The 18,442-nt window shown below is 33.2% G+C and overlaps 3 protein-coding genes across 3 annotated transcripts; 1 reads left to right on the forward strand and 2 right to left on the reverse strand.

Annotated features, from left to right (window-relative positions):
- The first annotated feature begins 202 nt into the window (after positions 1-202).
- On the forward strand, positions 203-2,627 carry LOC108319427 (uncharacterized). Its single transcript, XM_017550556.2, has 3 exons — positions 203-709; positions 795-901; positions 1,615-2,627. The coding sequence occupies exons 1-3, from the start codon at positions 344-346 to the stop codon at positions 2,345-2,347; spliced, it is 1,206 nt and encodes a 401-aa protein (XP_017406045.1). The 5' UTR covers positions 203-343; the 3' UTR covers positions 2,348-2,627.
- Positions 2,628-2,783: 156 nt separating this feature from the next.
- On the reverse strand, positions 2,784-7,830 carry LOC108319435 (probable 2-oxoglutarate-dependent dioxygenase At3g50210). The gene is made up of 12 exons (XM_017550568.2): positions 7,674-7,830; positions 7,269-7,384; positions 6,372-6,490; positions 6,205-6,268; positions 5,671-5,738; positions 5,279-5,337; positions 5,026-5,191; positions 4,887-4,906; positions 4,760-4,806; positions 3,324-3,404; positions 3,151-3,240; positions 2,784-3,065 (listed from the first exon to the last, which is right to left on the reverse strand). The coding sequence occupies exons 1-12, from the start codon at positions 7,705-7,707 to the stop codon at positions 2,934-2,936; spliced, it is 996 nt and encodes a 331-aa protein (XP_017406057.1). The 5' UTR covers positions 7,708-7,830; the 3' UTR covers positions 2,784-2,933.
- Positions 7,831-11,868: 4,038 nt separating this feature from the next.
- On the reverse strand, positions 11,869-13,225 carry LOC108336146 (protein IRX15-LIKE). Its single transcript, XM_017572493.2, has one exon. The coding sequence runs from the start codon at positions 13,044-13,046 to the stop codon at positions 12,096-12,098; it is 951 nt and encodes a 316-aa protein (XP_017427982.1). The 5' UTR covers positions 13,047-13,225; the 3' UTR covers positions 11,869-12,095.
- Between the last annotated feature and the right edge of the window lie 5,217 nt (positions 13,226-18,442).

The raw sequence follows: 18,442 nt of genomic DNA on the forward strand, positions 1-18,442 counted from the left end.
TGATAAGAAATTCTAATTTTATTTATGTTTCTTGATGAGATTCATTACTCTTATTATTCTTAAATAAAATGATAATTTTTAATTGTTTCTATATCTATAAATATATTTTATATATTGGCTATAGGATAAGTAGGGGAAAAAATTATTACATCCATACTGATTTATATTAGTTAAAATGTATGGGTTAGGTTGACATTATTTTACCAAGGGGAGTAACTTGAAAAAAAGAATAGAATCAAATACATACCTAAAATTGCCGGAAATATGATTTAGTGGATTGGTATTGAATTTGAAGCCATCCGATGGCGGCGATGGGTTTGCTCGCAAAACCCATCGAATATTGATGAAACCTAAACCCTATTCCGTTCCCCTTCTCAACCGATACTTTTGCGCGCAATCTCCTCCTCTCATGGCTCAAACCCCAGCTTGTCTCGATGCAGAACAACCGCATGACGACCACCATCAGCAGCACTTGGGTTTTCCGGCCCGGAGTCTAAGCGGAGAGTCTCGAGCGGAACGGGCTTGGGCTCACTGGGCCAAGTTGGGCCGACCCAGATTAATAGTGGCCCCGATGGTTGACAATTCGGAGTTGCCGTTTCGAATGCTGTGCCGCAAGTACGGTGCCCAGGGCGCCTACACCCCTATGCTCCATTCCCGCATCTTCTCCGAGACCGAAAAGTACAGGAACGAAGAATTCACCACTTGCAAGGTATGATAAATTGCAATAACCCATTTTTCTAATCGTGTTAATACTATTCGTGTTGCTTTGTTGTGACTTTTGGGAGAAACCGCAGGAGGATCGACCGCTCTTTGTTCAATTCTGTGCCAACGATCCTGATGTTTTGTTGGAAGCTGCACGCAAGGTCGAGCCTCACTGTGATTATGTTGATATTAATCTTGGGTAATGTATATTTACATTCTCTTTCCACCAAATCTGCTTCATTTCAGTACCTCCTGTGTTAACCACTTGGGCCATAGTTTATAGGAATAGGGGGAAATGGAAAGGAATGAATGAGTGTTCATGAATCCCTTTTAAATGGAAGTTGAAAGTTGTATGGAAACGAAAGATGTCCTTGGAGTTTTATTCATAGTTTTCCACCAGAATTTTTTTGTTTGAATAGAAGTTTACCACATTTCATGTTTCAAGGGATGGTAGTGTATTTTTAAAAACTTAAAGGAGAGGTTAGTGTAATTCAATCAATTTCCCAGGGAGGAAAGTAAGCTGAAGTTTATTATTGTATTTACCATACTAGGAATTCTTATTTGTTTTTGTTTTTTGGTAGAGAGACATTAGTAAGGTTAATGAGAGAAGCAGAGCCTCTCGAATTCCTCTGACAATTTAATACTCTGTACGCTGTATTCATCTGGTTTAGCTTATTCCTACACCGTGCTCTGGCTCAAACCCTTGATTCCTTCTGAATAAAACTTTCCTACACCGTACGCTGTATTCATCTGGTTTAGCGATCATCCACATAGCTAGGATGGAATATTATCACCTTAGAAATACAAAACTTTCTTTATTTCAAGCATGTTTTAACAATTGTCATCTGTCATCACTGTGCTTGGATTTTAGCTTTCTGATAAAATTTTGATGTATTTGATTTGATTTTGTAGGTGTCCGCAGCGCATTGCTAAACGAGGAAACTATGGTGCATTTTTGATGGATAACCTTCCTCTTGTGAAATCTCTAGTGGAAAAATTAGCTGTAAACCTACAGGTTCCTGTTTCATGCAAAATTAGGCTCTTTCCCAATTTAGAAGACACTTTGAAGTATGCTAGGATGCTTGAAGAGGCTGGTTGCATGCTTTTAGCTGTTCATGGCAGGACCAGAGATGAGAAGGATGGGAAGAAATTTCGAGCAGACTGGAAAGCTATCAGGGCTGTAAAAAATGCAGTCAGGATCCCAGTCCTTGCAAATGGGAACATACGGCATATGAATGATGTTAGAGACTGTTTGGAAGAGACGGAGGTTGAAGGGGTACTTTCTGCTGAGACCCTGCTTGAAAATCCTGCTCTCTTTGCTGGATTTCGAACTGCCGAATGGGTGTCTGAAAGTGAAGGAACCAATGTGGATGGAAAACTAGACCAGGCAGATCTTCTAATAGAGTACTTGAAACTTTGTGAAAAGTATCCTGTGCCATGGAGAATGATTCGTTCTCATGTTCATAAATTGTTGGGAGGCTGGTTCAGCCTTCAGCCTCACATCAGGGAGGAGCTAAACAAGCAATCTAAACTGACTTTTGAATTTCTTTATGACATGGTAGATCGACTTAGGGATACAGGTACAAGGATCCCACTTTACAAAGATACCCGAGCAGAACTTACATCGGACAGTTACTCAGATTGACCCGGCTGCACACCAACATTTGGAGCTCGAAATTGAGCCAAAATCTCAATGAAGATATCTTATGTGGTATGAGGCCAGGCTAAGGTAGCATGATTACGCACGACTCAGATACAATTTTGTTGTGATTAATTAGGAGTAAGAATGGTTAAAATATCCATTTTCTTATTTCTTTTGTTGTATTTGTCTTCATTCTTATGGCAATTGCCAATTGACAGTGTTGTACCCTATTAAAACGCTGATGCTTGATCAGAGCGGATTAATTTTACGTGATTGTCTTGAACGTTTCGTAAGTTAGATTTGGTTTGTGTTCTTAAAACGCCGACGATCTGAAAAAAAAAAACTCCTCGTAGTGTTGTTTCTTGGTGCTCTAAGTATGATTTATGACAACTGAGGATATGTGGATTCACAAGTCCTAGTTGTGAACTCGGGTGATAAATTTTGAGAATGGAGGCATTGATAAATAACATTATTGTGTGCACTTAAAATAGTACAGGATCCGCAGTGGTAGGTCTAATAGAAGCTAGAAGCCTGCTAGACAAGATCTAGATGGCTGGCTTATTTGCACATTAGAACAAGGAAAACAAGGTTACTCAAGAACAAAGTTTGTGAGAACCTTGCCAATTAAATGCTCTCCATAGACTGGTCTTTCGAACTTCCTGTTGCCATTTGCCCTCGTTTTATGGGTGTCCAACGGCTCTACCGCAGTATCGAAGTTTGTCTGTCCATTCAGCAGCGATATTTGTGACAAGACCGAAACAAACACGTGAAAAGGACGAAACATGTAAATTTTAAATGTGGCTAACCTCGTAGAAGTATGCTACGCTGACTCTGTATTTTGAGTTGTCGTTTATAACCCTGTGCAAAGTTGACTCGTACAGTCCATTGGAGTATATCTGCAGTTCTCTTCCACACTTAGTGAGATTATCTACCCATGTCAGATTGTATTTATAGGATGAACAGATTAAGTATAAGATACCTTTAGCATGTCACCAATGTTGCATACAAATGACCCAGGAACTGGAGGTGCTGATATCCATTCGCCAGATAGGTTTCTCACCTGAAACAATTTTCACAGCACAGATATGGTGCGTAATTTGCCTCAAGGTGTTTTAGTTGGACGTCTTTCGATTCAAGTTACAGTTGCAGGACCATATATAATATTATCGAAGATAAAATACAGAACGCAAACTTAAGTCAATAGGTATTGGTTGAAAGAATCAACTACTTCTACGGATTGGCTGGCCCTCGCAAAAGGCGAACCGGAAGTGTTTGGTTCATATAAGAATTTGAGCTAGTTTTATTGGTTCACCCTCCATAATGATTGGCCTACAGGTGTGCACGCTAGTTTGAATACAAATGTTGCAACAATAATCTTGTTTCAATTGATTCATGTCTTTATATATATATATATTTGTTGAACCATGAGTTTATAATTGATAATAAAATTGAAATAAGTTAAATAAACAACTATATTAAATAAATATATTAAAGTTAAATTAATCTTTGACAAGGAAACATACAAATAAATTATAGTTTAAACTACTAAAAAATTATAGTAATTAACCATCATTTTGCTTGTTTCCATTTCAATAACATTGGATATAGTCTTAGATGAAATTTATCTTCCACTTTTTCATAATTATAATATTCTCTTTTATAATTTGCGTACATTTAAAGAATGAGAGTATGGTTTTAAAATAAAAGTAATATAAGACAAGTTAAAAAAGATTTTATTACACTCATAAAATTTATACTTCCAACTAGAAGTATAAATAATTGCTTCTACATTTCCTAGCAAAAGACTATTCCTATACTTATTATGGAAATGAGAACCAATAGTAATGCAAGTAAGAATGTTAAAAAATAAAAGAGAACTAACTTTTTATTGTAAAATTTTTATACGAATTAGTCTGTCCTACTCGCATGATCTACAAGTTATATAAACTAGACCTAAAGGGACCCACAAGTTAAAATATTCAGCTCTTCTACACTTTTCCTATGAACTAAAGGCCAACCCTCGTGACCCTGTCCTACATTCCCATCCCAACTACTTCAGCAAAACTCATTTTATTCAAGAAATATAGTCCAACAGAGGAAATGGGATTTCAACAGATCTGCTCTGAAGCTACTGACCACTGACAGATATTTAAAACTGTAAGGAACCCCTACATTTGCAAATTACATTACGTGGTTAGTCTATCTTTAAGCAACAATTAGTAAATATTAATTAAAGATTAGTGGAGACCAAAAAACAGGTGGTTCAAGTAATAATTTCTACCAAATTTAGGTTTATAATTGCATGGTTACAAGATTGACTGCAACAAGAGTAGAGGTCAAATCAATAACTGCATGCAATAAACGAGGAGTTCGAGTATATCTTAAAATACAAAAGGGACATAAATAAGTGCATACCTGGAGTGCGTTTATATCGTCATCTTGGTTCAGCAATGTCAATAAACCTGTTACACAACATCTAAAATCACGGACAATGACCAGGCAGATATTCTCGACTTATAATAATGCAAAGGTACAGGTATACCGTAATCAGTGTGCGCTCCACTGGGTTTATTTTGATTCAAGGAATTGGAGAAGAATAAGTAACAAAGGAAAAGGTATCAGCAATCCAAGTAATTAAAGACTGGCAAAATTTGGAAAAACCAGTTCCAGGATTTCATTACCATCCAATGTCATTTTTAAGAACATGTGTTCCATTCACAGATGATACACCTGGGTATCCAATGAGCCGCATTACCCAAAATGGATCCCCAGCTCTTTGACCTTCGAATTCATCAGGTGACCCACCTAATCCTAAAGCAATTCCACGCATAATTTTCCTTGCAAGATCTGCTCTAACAAAGGAACTGTGTGAGGAATCAAGAATTTAACTGTAAAACATGATGGAAAAAAAGAGTGGATGAGTAAAATACATGCCTGTGCAGAGACGAATATACTCCTCCATAAGAACTTTGAATGGTTGAGGATATTGTGGCCTGCATGGTGAACACAAAAACTGAAGAGGGTCAAACCGAATGATGTAAGTATCTGGCAACAGAAAGTCTTCTTTCTGAATGCTAATACTCCAAAATCCAACTCCCTTGTCCAGTAAATCAAATGCTAGAGTAACAGAACCAGATCAGAGAAGAGCATCAATCATGCTAAAGTATCCATAGACTATAAATCCAATTCAATGAAGCTTCCAAGTTAATGAGAAATTCAGGATTAAAAGTATATATGAAATTCGAGCTGATTTTTAGCTAAATATTGAAGTATGTTTGTGGAGGAACACACGCAGTAATAAACAGAAAATCCCTATTTCTAAGTACCACTGGTTGCTTCCTTCCATAGTTTTGCCCAGATCTCCATACATGCCCTTGGTCACTTCTCTATAGCACTGTTAAAGGAAATTAAAGGGGTCATTTGTTGCTTTATAGAATCACTAGAATCAGAGTGAATTCTGGATCAGCTAAGCCAGACTCCAATCAGAAAAGAAAATGAAATATTGACGAAATCAGACCATGTATGTTAAATACCTTGATTGATCCATGAGCTATATTACGCAAGAGTTACAGGTTGCCACTTTTAGGGAAATAAAATTATACTTGACTATAAATTGCACTGAGATGAGCCTAATGCAAATGATATTAAAAAATTTCAACGTGGAAGTTCTGTGACATGTATACCCGAAAAAAACGTAACCAAAATTATACTTTGAAACCATACAAAACAAAATACATTTAATTTACAACCTACTCTAACAATATAATAATGTATTAGTAATTTGTATTAAAATACTTACAAGTGGTTATAATTTTGTAAGGGTGTCAACCTCTTTTATGCCAAGTAACTATAGGACTTACATCAATAGCTTCATGTATGTCAGGTGCACCTTTGGTTACATTTTGTCCAATCCTTTGATAACCTCTGCATTAGACATCAAGTTACTATCAGTAGAAATTTGATGCATAAACCTCATGATCGGAACTGAAACTTATATACAAAGTAAATCGACGTAAACCAAGCAAACCTGTATCCAGCAGCCGGAGTCATTTGGATTTTTGCCTTTTCTTCATATGGAAGTTCAAAGAATCCGCGCGTTACATCTCTAACTTCTTTGAGGAGAGTCTCCGGAACACCATGTCCTTTCTGTCAATCAAGGATCGCAGGGTTTGAACGTTAGACACAAAATGACCTAAGTGCCATATTTTCAGTAGCAACAACTTGATCGCAGGGATATAAATGGAGATGAAACATTCATGGATTGATATTAATATTCTATGCAATATTACTAGTACAATAAACCTATTCACGAAACAGACTCTCAAGAAATGAGAGAGTAGTCAATTTTTGAGTTAAACTGAAGAATTCTGTTCAGAGCAAAGCCTATTGGTAGCAATATAGTTTGGTTTAAGCTTCCATAAACGTTATTTATCAAATTAACCTAGGTATCCGAAATCAAAGGTATAATCATCTACTGTGAGCCATCAGATTTCTTTTATCATTTCAATCTTCTAGATATATAAGCTATATGTCGTACTCTAGCAATGGAACCACTATTTTATTATATTTGGAATCTACATGAAGTTCAAAACATCTTATTCTTAGAAGAAGTTGTAGTAGACGCACTGAAATTTATGCAAGGTTGTATCAATTTGACTTTCAATTCAAAATATAAAAAAATAACTAGAAACTTTTTCATGAATGCCGAGAAATATATATAAAGAGAAAAAAACTGATAGAATTGTAAGATATATAATGCGATAAAAGAGAAATTTAAGAAAAAAAGTCTATAATAAGTTCCTTTAAAAAAAGAGTTTATACATATGATTGTGGAAGAATTTCTTGCTTCAAAGCTCTCTTGCATCGAAATGCGTAAAGAAACCATAGAAGAGAAAAGGGGTTAATAGATGCAACAGACAAATACCACGTAGAAGAAGCCTGCCTCTGTACAAGCCTTATCCAATTGTCTTACAACCTCGAGTACACCAGGGTCCTCGGCCATTTTGGGATCATCTGCCTTAGCCAAAAGTGGACTAATATCTGCATCACCGTCATAAAAAACTATTCTTAGTTATCAGATCCTGAACCTAGCACACCAAAATACAAAATGTTCCTTCTGAGTTCTAAACTGAATATTTTACTCCCGAATTCTCCACTTCACACCATCCGAAGCAAATGCCATCGTAACATGTTTAGATAAATTCCGATAAACCAAAGTATATATATGTTATCAAACGAAAACAGAATTTAAGAGTATGAATACGTAAGATAGAATTGAGGAAAAGATGAAAGTAACGATAATGAGGGTTATGGTGGAAAGGGGGTTTACCAATTACAGGGATGGAACTAAAGTTCGTCGCCATAGGAGAATTATGGTTCTCTGAAACTCAAAATACTTCTCTTGTTGTGATTGGTGTGAGCTATGGAAGAAGGTGAAGTGGCACATTTATATCTGACCAGATATAACAGAGTTGTCCTAGGAAAAATTTACAAAAATGTGTACTTTATCTCTTAAATTACAAAAATGGGATAGTTAATTTTACTGAGTGAAGACAAGTGACAAGGACTTCTTCGTAAAATTATGAAAAGACGAAATTGTTAGGACTAATAATTTCTTGTTTCTAAGCATTTTAAACGAAAGTTTATATAATTACCACGATTTTCAATTAAATCAAAGCCATTTTGACTCATAATGATTTGTGCATAGTTTTTCAAACTAAAGTCATAATATGTGATAATAACTTTTATTATGAAACCAAGCTTTGCAAACTTAGTTACTAAACTTAACAAGCTTTTCCTCTATTGCCAAACTTGCTTGCACGATAAGAGCGTCCTATAAGATACTCTGATCTGAACATAGATAAATCTATGCTGAATTTGTTGATTTTCTTTTTAGTAATCTATGCAGGGATTTTAATTAAAAATAAAATACACATTTATACGCTAATCCAATAGACAGCTTTTTTTCAATGTCACTAGATAATTTTTTCAACTTATTTGTACATTTAATCTTATTAACTAATTAATTCTTTCGATGCAATCCCTTATACATTATTTTTAAATTTAATTTTATTAATTTTAAATCATTTCAATAATTAAAAATAACCTAGAATTCACAAGTTGAATGATTGATTCTAAATCTAAAATATAATTTATACATTTGTTATAAATTGTAGATTAAAAACATTTATTATTATAACATTTAATTATACAAAATAAAAATATTTTTTCATATAATTTCCTGGCTAAAATAGAAATATTTAACAGTCTTAAAATATTTAATCATAAATACTTTTAAAGATACCTTAAAATATCTAGGGACTCTTAGTTTTAAAATAATAAAGATAACTTTCAAAGAATTTTGATCGACGAGTCTCGTTTATCACAATCTTAAAATATTTAGTCTTAAACACTTTGAAGGAGGTCACATACGGTTTGAACAACCACTTCCCCTCCATGGAGATTAAAGAAACCCAACCCTGCTTGGCAATTGATCAAGTGCGAAAGAAATGGAGGAAACTGGACGAAGTAGGGGTGAGGTCCAGAGCGGTGCATATTACCGTGAATGCCTACATGCACGTCCAACCGTTCAGATGTATTTGGGTGGGAGTCAAGTTCATTTCCCGCAACATGACTACCTAGAAGTTGGTGAAGGGAACCCGAACCTACATTTAGGCGAAGGAAAAAATATACATGAAAAAAAAATCTTCAGTGTTGTTCCCCTTCCCATGACAAACATGTTCGTTCCCCTTATAAATTGTCAGCTTGATCAATGAGGCATCCTTCTCATTTCGCACAATAGAAACTCATTTAGCCCAATCCTCCAAGTTCCTCTCTGTACGGTAGCAGGTGACATACTCACCCACTTCGTGGGACACCAATTCATAACCTATTATCATGAGCAAGGTGCCTTGACATTTATCCCCTTCGTTACGGGCGTCAATTTTCAACCTACCATAGCGTAAACTAGTTGAGATCTCACACATGATCCTATCACTATCTACACTAGTTGAGTCATCAGATGAACCATTATTCGGCTCGATTGTTTCTAAAATCGATGACGACACAAAACTAGGAGACGAAGACTATAAGTCATCATCAATGAACCTCCTGCCATTCCTTTTCGATGACTCCTCAAACAAAGATAGCTAAACAATCAATATTTTATTACCACAAATGAAAAAATAACTATGCAGTATGCAAAGCGAGTAAAATAACGGGGAAGGACCACCAGTATTTATGGAAAAATAATGCTCAAAGTCTTAAAATTGGCTCAGAGTCTCGTTATTTTATCAAATTGCTCGAACTCAATTAGTTTTTTGCTGTAATAAATGAACAAGTTGCATAATAACAAATAATAAAGCTGTATTCTTAGCATATAGCTTTTTCTGCATTAGGAGTGGACGCGTGACTTTGTCATATAGTCTTAAAAAGGAGATTATTTTTGTGCTGTATGGCCTGTGCTTTTAAATAAAGCAAACTATTAAAATATTAGTTATAAAATTAATTAAAAATAACTAATAAATACTTTTTGGAATTTAACAGCTTTAAAAAATATTTTTTCTTTTTTTACAGTTCTAATCCTTTAATAAATATTAAAATATAATAAAATATTACATATCTTGTGGTGATTTTTTATTGTTAAAGTATGATATTATAAAATAGGAGTAGATTTTATAGTAGTTTTTAACCGTCAGTATTTTTTTTCTTTTTTACTTTTCTAACAATAATTCAACATTTAAAATATTTTTGTCACTTTTTTTACTTTTCTAACAATTATTCATCATTTAAAATATTTTTGTCAAGAACTGTTTTTAACATATGTAACATATTTTTTTCTAATATATTTCATTATTATTACTATTTTTATTTCCTTTATTATTATATTTTATTATTTTTGGTTATTACATTTCATAATATAACATAATTGAAATATAGTTGACTATGATTATGTTATTATATCACATAAATATACTAACCATATAAATGTAAGGTGAAAATTAACTAAATTTTCAATTTTTGTAAGTTTTGTTAAAATCATTTGTGATCAGCAAAAATAAATAACATATTCACTCGTTTTTCAATTTGCTATAGTAGTAAATCAGCTTAAATAAGCAAAGACTTATTTCGGAAATATTTTTCTAAAAAACAAATTCAACATAATTATTCTAGAAATGACGTGGATTTTTCAATCCGAAACTCTAATTGAATACTCCTGGAAAGATCTTTCCAGAACGTTAAATTATCTTCCAAAAACATGAATCCGAAAATACATTTCGTACCTCCAACACCTATTCTGGATCACTTTTTTTCAATTATATTTCCAAAATATTTTCCTTTATTGAATATACTAATCACGACCTTCTTTGACTTTGACAAATCACCAAACCTCCACCAACGTTTGTCTGAGAAATCTTTCCCCGTTGCAGCAACCATCACAAACTACTGTCTTCACGAAGCAGAATATTTTCAAATAAAACACGTAAGGGAAAAATTAGAATTCCAAAAGCTTAGAGAGTACAGGTAGAAATTAAAGGGGTGCACGAAGCAATCGCGCAACTACTTCAACATGCGCCTATACGAGGATTACTTTCTACACCACTCCATATTTCTTTTTACACCCCACATTTTTTTTAAAATTCCAAAACTACCTCTTATATTTCTAAAAATCCTACATCCTCGATTTTACAGATTTCAAAATCTTTTGAAGAAAAAATATCTTAATAAATTTTTAAATCTGTTAAAAAAATTTCAAATTTTTAATGAATTTCAAAATCTATTAAAGTTTTTAAAAAATCCTTCAACAAATTTCAAAATTTATTGAAATTTTTTTTCTTCAACAGATTTCAAAATTCATTTTCGAAATCTGTTGAAGAATTTTTTTAAAACTTCAATAAATTTTGAAACTTATTGAAAAAGAAAATTTTTAGAATGTGGGAATGTAGGGAGAGAGGTGGAGAGGTAACCCTCTTGACAAAAATATCAGGGCTGGAGGCAAGGTCATAGCCCGAAGAGGCCCAACGCAAGTATTAAGTTGAGTTTTAAGCAAACCAAGTTGATTTAGGCAAGTGGGCAAGTTCCCTTGTAAAACACAGCCGAATAGTTGCTGAAGCAACTTCCTTCCAACTACAAGCGACCTTAAACTTGAAAGGTAGGTGTATTAAGGTGGCTATCACACAACTAACTGATGTACCTAACGCTGTTTTTTAAAAGTGAGAAGACAACTTTCTACGTCATTACACCCACCCTCATTCCCAATGTCTTATCAATTATATCTCTATGAAAGCATTGCAAACCCAACATAATCTGTGTTTCATTGCATCAGACAATATTTCATAAGCCAATCAAACCACGACATGCAAATTTAATATCTACCGTCACATGCAACCAAACAAAGCCATTTTAAATTTAGACAAGACATACTTTTTTTTTGTTATTATTCTTTAATTTAAATTAATAAAAGCCGGTAGGTAATGTTTTTTATATAAAATTCCAATATCCTGTCTATTTGGTAATGCATATCCTGAATTGAAAAGTGGAAATTTGAATTAACAGAAGAAATTACAATTTTGAGAGGCATAAAATGGAAAGGGAAAATTCAAAAAAGAATTATTTTTACAGGCCCCAGCCAGGAAGAAATAAACAAAAATGTAGGAATGGAAAAAGGATGATAAATACCCAGAGGGATGGCGAAACAATGGTGACTAACATGATTCTGAGCAGCTTTCTTATGGCGAAAGAAGTAGTTACGTTACGTTGATGAAGCATTATTCCCTGACCCAGAAGAAGAGTGATTCTTACAATACTGAACACTGCTCTCGTCCATTCTTTCCACCACATAATGCCCCAAATTCTCACTTGCCTCCAACAAATTCTCACTGCATAGAAACTCACTCCCACAAACCTTTTCCACTTCCCCGGAGAAGTCATGCACAAACACATGAGTCTTAGGGTTCCCACCCTTTTTGCTCCTCGCCAGAACACCAGCGGTGAAGATCGCCGACATCCTTCCAGGGGCGTCGGGCCAGTCCCCACGTGGCCCGTCCACCAATATGATATCCCAGTCAACCTCGTACACGTGGTTGGGAAGGTCGTTGAGTCCCAGTTTGCAGTCTGAAAACAGAAGATTCTGCACTGGCTTGCACTCGTTGGCTACCCGTTCTTTAGCAGAGGCTATGAGCTCCTTCATCTCGCTTCTCTTGGTGGTGTATTGCACGTCGTAGGCGTCGATTTCTGGGTGCAGTTCTTCGTAATATGCAGCGTAATAACGGTTTTCGTCGATGAACACGGTTCTGCCGTAGTGGTTGAGGGCTTTCCAGAGAAGGGTTTCGGATGTGAGACCGAAGATGAGTAAGTTGCACGGGGACGAGCACTTGCGGAGCACGTCAGAGATGGGTTTGAGGTCTGAATGTGGCATGCGGTTGGTGTCGTTGGATTTTGAGGCGTAGTGGAGAAGAGTGTTGATCACGGTGGCGGGCAAAGGAGCAGTTCCGAGACCAGAAACTGGGGCACTGGAAGAAGCAATGACCGAAGAAGTTGCGGTGGTGATGAAGGTGGATTCTCTGGTGTAAATGAGAGTGACGAGGAAAGCGAGGGTGAGGATTGATATAAAGGCTAGGAGCCATAAGCGATTGGAGCTTCCTTGTTTTTGGATATAAGGGTGGAGAAGGATGAATTTGGTGTTGGTGTTTGTGTTCTTCATGACGATGGTTTGGAAGCTCTCTCCTTTTTGTGTCTGGTGTGAGAGATTCTGTGGGCTGGGAGAGAATTGGGGAAGAAGGCTTGAATTTAAAGAAGTATTGGAATAGCATAAGAGATAGTTGAAGCAATGTGTAGGGGTGGAAACGTTGAGGGTGACCTGAATTAGTACCTTACATTACACATTGACCCTCCTACAAGCCTATAGACTAGAACTGAAAATAACGTTAATGAGAACGATTTGGTTCAATTTTGTTATATTTGGTCCATCATTCATGATGTGGTTGGTTGTTATTTGTTTCATTGATTAATTAATAAATTCCTAATAGAGATAGTTTAGTTTGTGAGGAAGGTTTTGATGCAGAGGCAAAAGAGGGTTAGAGGTGTGAAGATGCAGAATGTACTGGGTTGGAGTGGTTGGAGCTAAGATGAAAGAAGCTATAGACAATAGCCGTAGCGACCCAGTAACTAATTACAAGCCAGAGGTCGCTTTTCCTTGTTGATTTAAGATTTTGTTCCTACGTAACCACCCTTTACAATATTGGTAATTTCTTAGAAAAATAGCTACCCCTGAAGGAGACAACGTACCTGCAACGATTCAATTGGTCCCCGTGAAACACATGTGATTACCAGCTTTGTAGTTTGCACTAGTTCGTATACTACTGCTACAGACGATTTCAAAATATAATAAGGCCTCGTCATTTGTTTTCTGAGACATGTTTTTCAACCTGCTATCTCCTTAGTCAAAATGTGAGTATCAATTACCATAGAAAACGCGTTAACCACTACTCAAATAACTTGCAAATTATTCACTCAAGTAGCTTTTCCTGATTTTGTAGCTTTCTTTTTGTTATGAATACCAGATTTTCTTTCATACTTATATATAGATATAGACAATATTATAGCAGCCAGAAAGTCCTTTCAACTATTTTCCAGAACTTGTCTAGCATTTTAAAAAAAATATGATCAAAATCTTAGAACTTTTGTTAAGAAAATCCGTAATTTGATAATGAATGCAACTAATAAGAACATATAATGTGTCATTAAATAACTCTAGACAAGAGAACAAATTAAATATGTTTTGGTAAATGTAAAATTAGTGAATTTAATAACTTTTTATTTTATGGAGTTTGAATTACTCAATTTAATTTTTATAAAACATATTAATTTTTATTTTAGTTTCTGTAAAATGTTTTTCTTTGTTTTTAATTCTTCCAAATTTTAAATCATTGTTTTTAGTCTCTAACCTTTATTTTACATATATAAAACATTTATTTTATAATTTTTTTAGTAACTTTGAATAATTTTTTTTTCAGAACAAATAATTAATCAGTATCATATAATATCAAGAATAGAGATGATGATTTCAATTTTGCAAGGATAAAAACAGAAAGTATTTTACAAAATCAAAATTAAAAGTCACTCAAAAATTAAAAATATATTTGATCAGTCCTAAACTGCAGCAGTGAGTTTTAGTTGGGCCAAAACATGAAATGGATCGATCAGTACATAAATAACACTCGGGACAAGAGTTCGAAATTGACAAGCTCGTCCTCAATAACTCTATTTGACTCATACCCTACTTCCTATATATAGAAGAAAAAAGTCAGGACATGGCGTGGGAACATCCTATTGTGTGATCAGATATTCAAAAGAAACAGTGTCCTATTTTTGAAACATTTAGTGATAATGTGCTCTGTTTCAGAAATGGAAGTGATGACCTGACACTTGCTAAGCCTTTAATCAAAGTGCTTATTCTCTTTTTCTTAAAAAGAGAAACTTGTTTGCATGACAAATATTTGTGAAAATGCCTTTGGCCTAACTGATCATTATGGCATACCCTTTGGTGCATGAAATTAACAGTGACATGATATTGGTGGGGTGTGTACCCTGTTTTGACTCAAGTAGTTAACTGGGGTGGCCATTCAAACTGTGGGGGAAGAAGAGAAAAGGAGAGAAACAAGAAGGGACCTCCACGTGATACAAAAGGTTGTCACATATTTTAAGCTCGTCCAACTATGGATTGCACTGATTGGCATTCTGAAACATTAAAAAAACATTCATTCTTTCAGAAACCTACAGTTGCTTACTTTTTATAGCTCTTCAAAGTCGACGAGAATACTTCTCAAATTCAAGTCGATGACAATACTTCGCCATTAGGGAGTGAGTGTGGATTTCCCAAGTTGTGGCTTGAGACTGCCATCAATGGTTTGGAATATTTTAATATGGATGTGTTTTGCATGAAATAGATTTCAATTCCTTTGAAGAAGTTGAAGGTAAGGAACAAAGATTCATGTGTCACATCTCAAATCTCAAATGTGATATACTTTAGTTTTTAATTTAATTACTGTTTAAGAGATAATTAAATTGTATTTGAATTTTGACAATAGAGAGTTATAAAAATAAATTATATTTAAATATATTATTTTATAATCTAGATATTTTTAATACTTACAAAAGGAGAAAAATATGATATGACTATCACCATTATTGTTGCAAATTCAATTTTATAGATACCCCAGCCTTTGTTGACATTCAAAACTCATAATATACTTCGATCCTTCTGTAATTTACCAATGTATTTTCGGAAAACCTTAGACTTAAGATATATATTATCAATTTAACAGTCTAATTAAATCATCATTGATATATACTGCAAGTTGTCGTATTCTCATAATTGATAGGAAAACACGGACGCGGAGGGAGGAATGCTCTTGGAGGAGTGCACGGTTTAGAGAGAAAGAGAGGAACGAGAGTGAGAGAGAACGTCAAATTAGAGATAGCGAGAGGATGAAAATGTGAAAAATTAATGAGAGGAAGAGATATTAGGACTGATTTCTAAAACTTAGTCATAATACATCAAAAAACTACACCTTATGACAGATGTTGATATCTACATAATAATAAGTTTTGAACTTATTTACAAGTTTGTCACGGTATGTCTTATTTTTATTACAATTCTGCCACCGGTCAATCTATTCTGATGGATAATTTTTATCCGTCATAATAAGTCGTCATAAAAATGTATTTTTCCACTAGTAAGGACTTATTACTTGTACTTATTCATTAGGATTTACGATGAAGAGATGTAGATAAATATTTTAAAAATTGGTCTTGTGTACATAATAACTGGGATTCACGATTAAGATATGTAAGATAAATATTTTTAAAATAGGAACATTAGATAATGTACCTTAGAATATAGAGAAATTATGACTTAACTTAAGGGCTAAGGGATAAAATTCAATCGTTTCAAGATCCGAAAAAGGACACATGGCGATAACAGGTTATGGATTTGTAAATTGATAGCAGACGAAAAGATTATCCAGCTAAGTACGATTTTCTTTTAATATTTTATTGAAAAAACTTTTAAGTTAAGATCATGAAATATAATGTGAAGATTTGAGCTAGAACATTCATATCTTAGATGCAAAAAAAATCCTTTGATCCATTTGAATCCAACCTAATCCGAAGCTGCAAAATAAAATATTAGATGACTTTGGTTGGATTCTTGAATTAATTGATTAACAAATTTGAGTTCAAATAATTTTAAAATATTGGTTTTGGTTTAAAATAGTTGCTTCATCATTAATATAAATAGACCACAAATGCATATTACAAAATGAACAATTGTTTTATTTCAAATAACTATGTCATTTCATAATATACTAAAATTAAAATATGAGGCTTCACACTCGATCAATCCTAATAATCTTTCCAAACCTTAACCCTAATTCTAATAAAAAAATTCTACCAAATTCACAGCCAAAATATTTTAAATAATACTCAAACGTGTTAGTTCATACCCTCTTTAAATTATTATAAATAACTTTGATATAAGTAATTGATTAAAATATTTAAAATCTCTTCTATTTAAATAACTTTGAAAAATAATTTGATTGATTTAAAAGTATCTTTGATTAATTAAAAATAACTTTGATGGATTAAAATATTTAAAATTTCTCTTTTAAAGTTATTTAAATAACTTTGATTGATTTTAAAATATCTTTAATTGACTAAAAATAATTTTTTTATTGAAATATTTAAAATCTCTTATAAAGTTACATGGATTAAAAAATATTTTTATGAATTAAAATTAATTTTGATTGATTAAAATATTTAAAATCTCTCATCAACTTATTTAAATAATTTTGGTAGATTTAAAATAACTTTTGATTGATTTGAAAATATGTTTGATTGATTAAAAATAATTTTGACAGCGGTACTCATGTGGATTAAAAAAATTTATTAGACCTACCAGTTGGATTGTGGTGGTTATTTCTAAAATTCAAAGTACGCCCCCAAAGTTATTGATATAAAGTTATCTATGCTTTTCTTTATTTGTTTTTTTTTATAATAAATCCCATACTTTGATTTAATGTGATTATAAAAAGCTAGCAAATACAACATTATTTACTTCATCAAAATTGGAAATAAATTAATTAAATTGCAACCTTGGACAATTGCAAGTAGAACTTTTAATAAAGAGTAGAAAATTTGTCATTAAATTAATTTCTTGTTATTTTCGTTGATTGATAATTTTCCTCGTAATACTAGGATAGTTGCGAATGTATTTTTTTAATAAAAACACTAGAATTAGTAAATAAAAAAATTGAAAAATAATTCAAATTAAGTAATAAAACATTTATTTAATGAAATTTTATTACAACTAGTCTTAAATTTAAAATATTGGGAGATTCTCTTATGATTTTATAATTACATACCCTTTATGTACTATAATTATTGAATATGTATAGATAAAATAACATTTTTGTGAGTGAGACACTCATGATCCTTTAAAAAATAGGAATTGTCATTATTATGAAGCAACCTTAAGTTTAATTGTCAATCTATTTGTCATGACTTAAGGTTGAGGTCATCTTCATTTTTATATTCTAGTATATTATTACACTGATATAACAAACATAAGTTATTAATGTAAATGAAAGTTACATAAAAATATTATTATTATACTCTGTTGTTTTTATATTTGTTTGGACAAAGGTGGCAAATTGTTGTTTTATAAATGCTCAATGGTGGAGCTGATGATTGAAAGAACAAAGAGGACATCACATGATCTCTGATCGAATAAGAGACTTAGCGTACACTTAAAGTTCAAAGGCAATGGACTCAATATGATAATTGCATGAATACGATACTCATAAAGTTCATAGGCCATACGCATATTATTACATGAAGGAGACAAACTCAATAAATATTTAAATAATAATATCAATTATTTTCATCTATGGATCTATATATCAACATAAAGCAAAAATAAGATAATAGGACCTAATTGTTTATTTTATCATCACATACGCAAATGGTAATGTGAAAAAAAATTATAAAAGAAATTATAATAAATTAGGCCCGCTAACTTATCTAAATGCAAACTTAAAA

This window comes from Vigna angularis, chromosome 1 (genome assembly GCF_016808095.1).
Source record: "Vigna angularis cultivar LongXiaoDou No.4 chromosome 1, ASM1680809v1, whole genome shotgun sequence".
In the NCBI taxonomy this organism is placed as follows: Eukaryota; Viridiplantae; Streptophyta; class Magnoliopsida; order Fabales; family Fabaceae; genus Vigna; species Vigna angularis.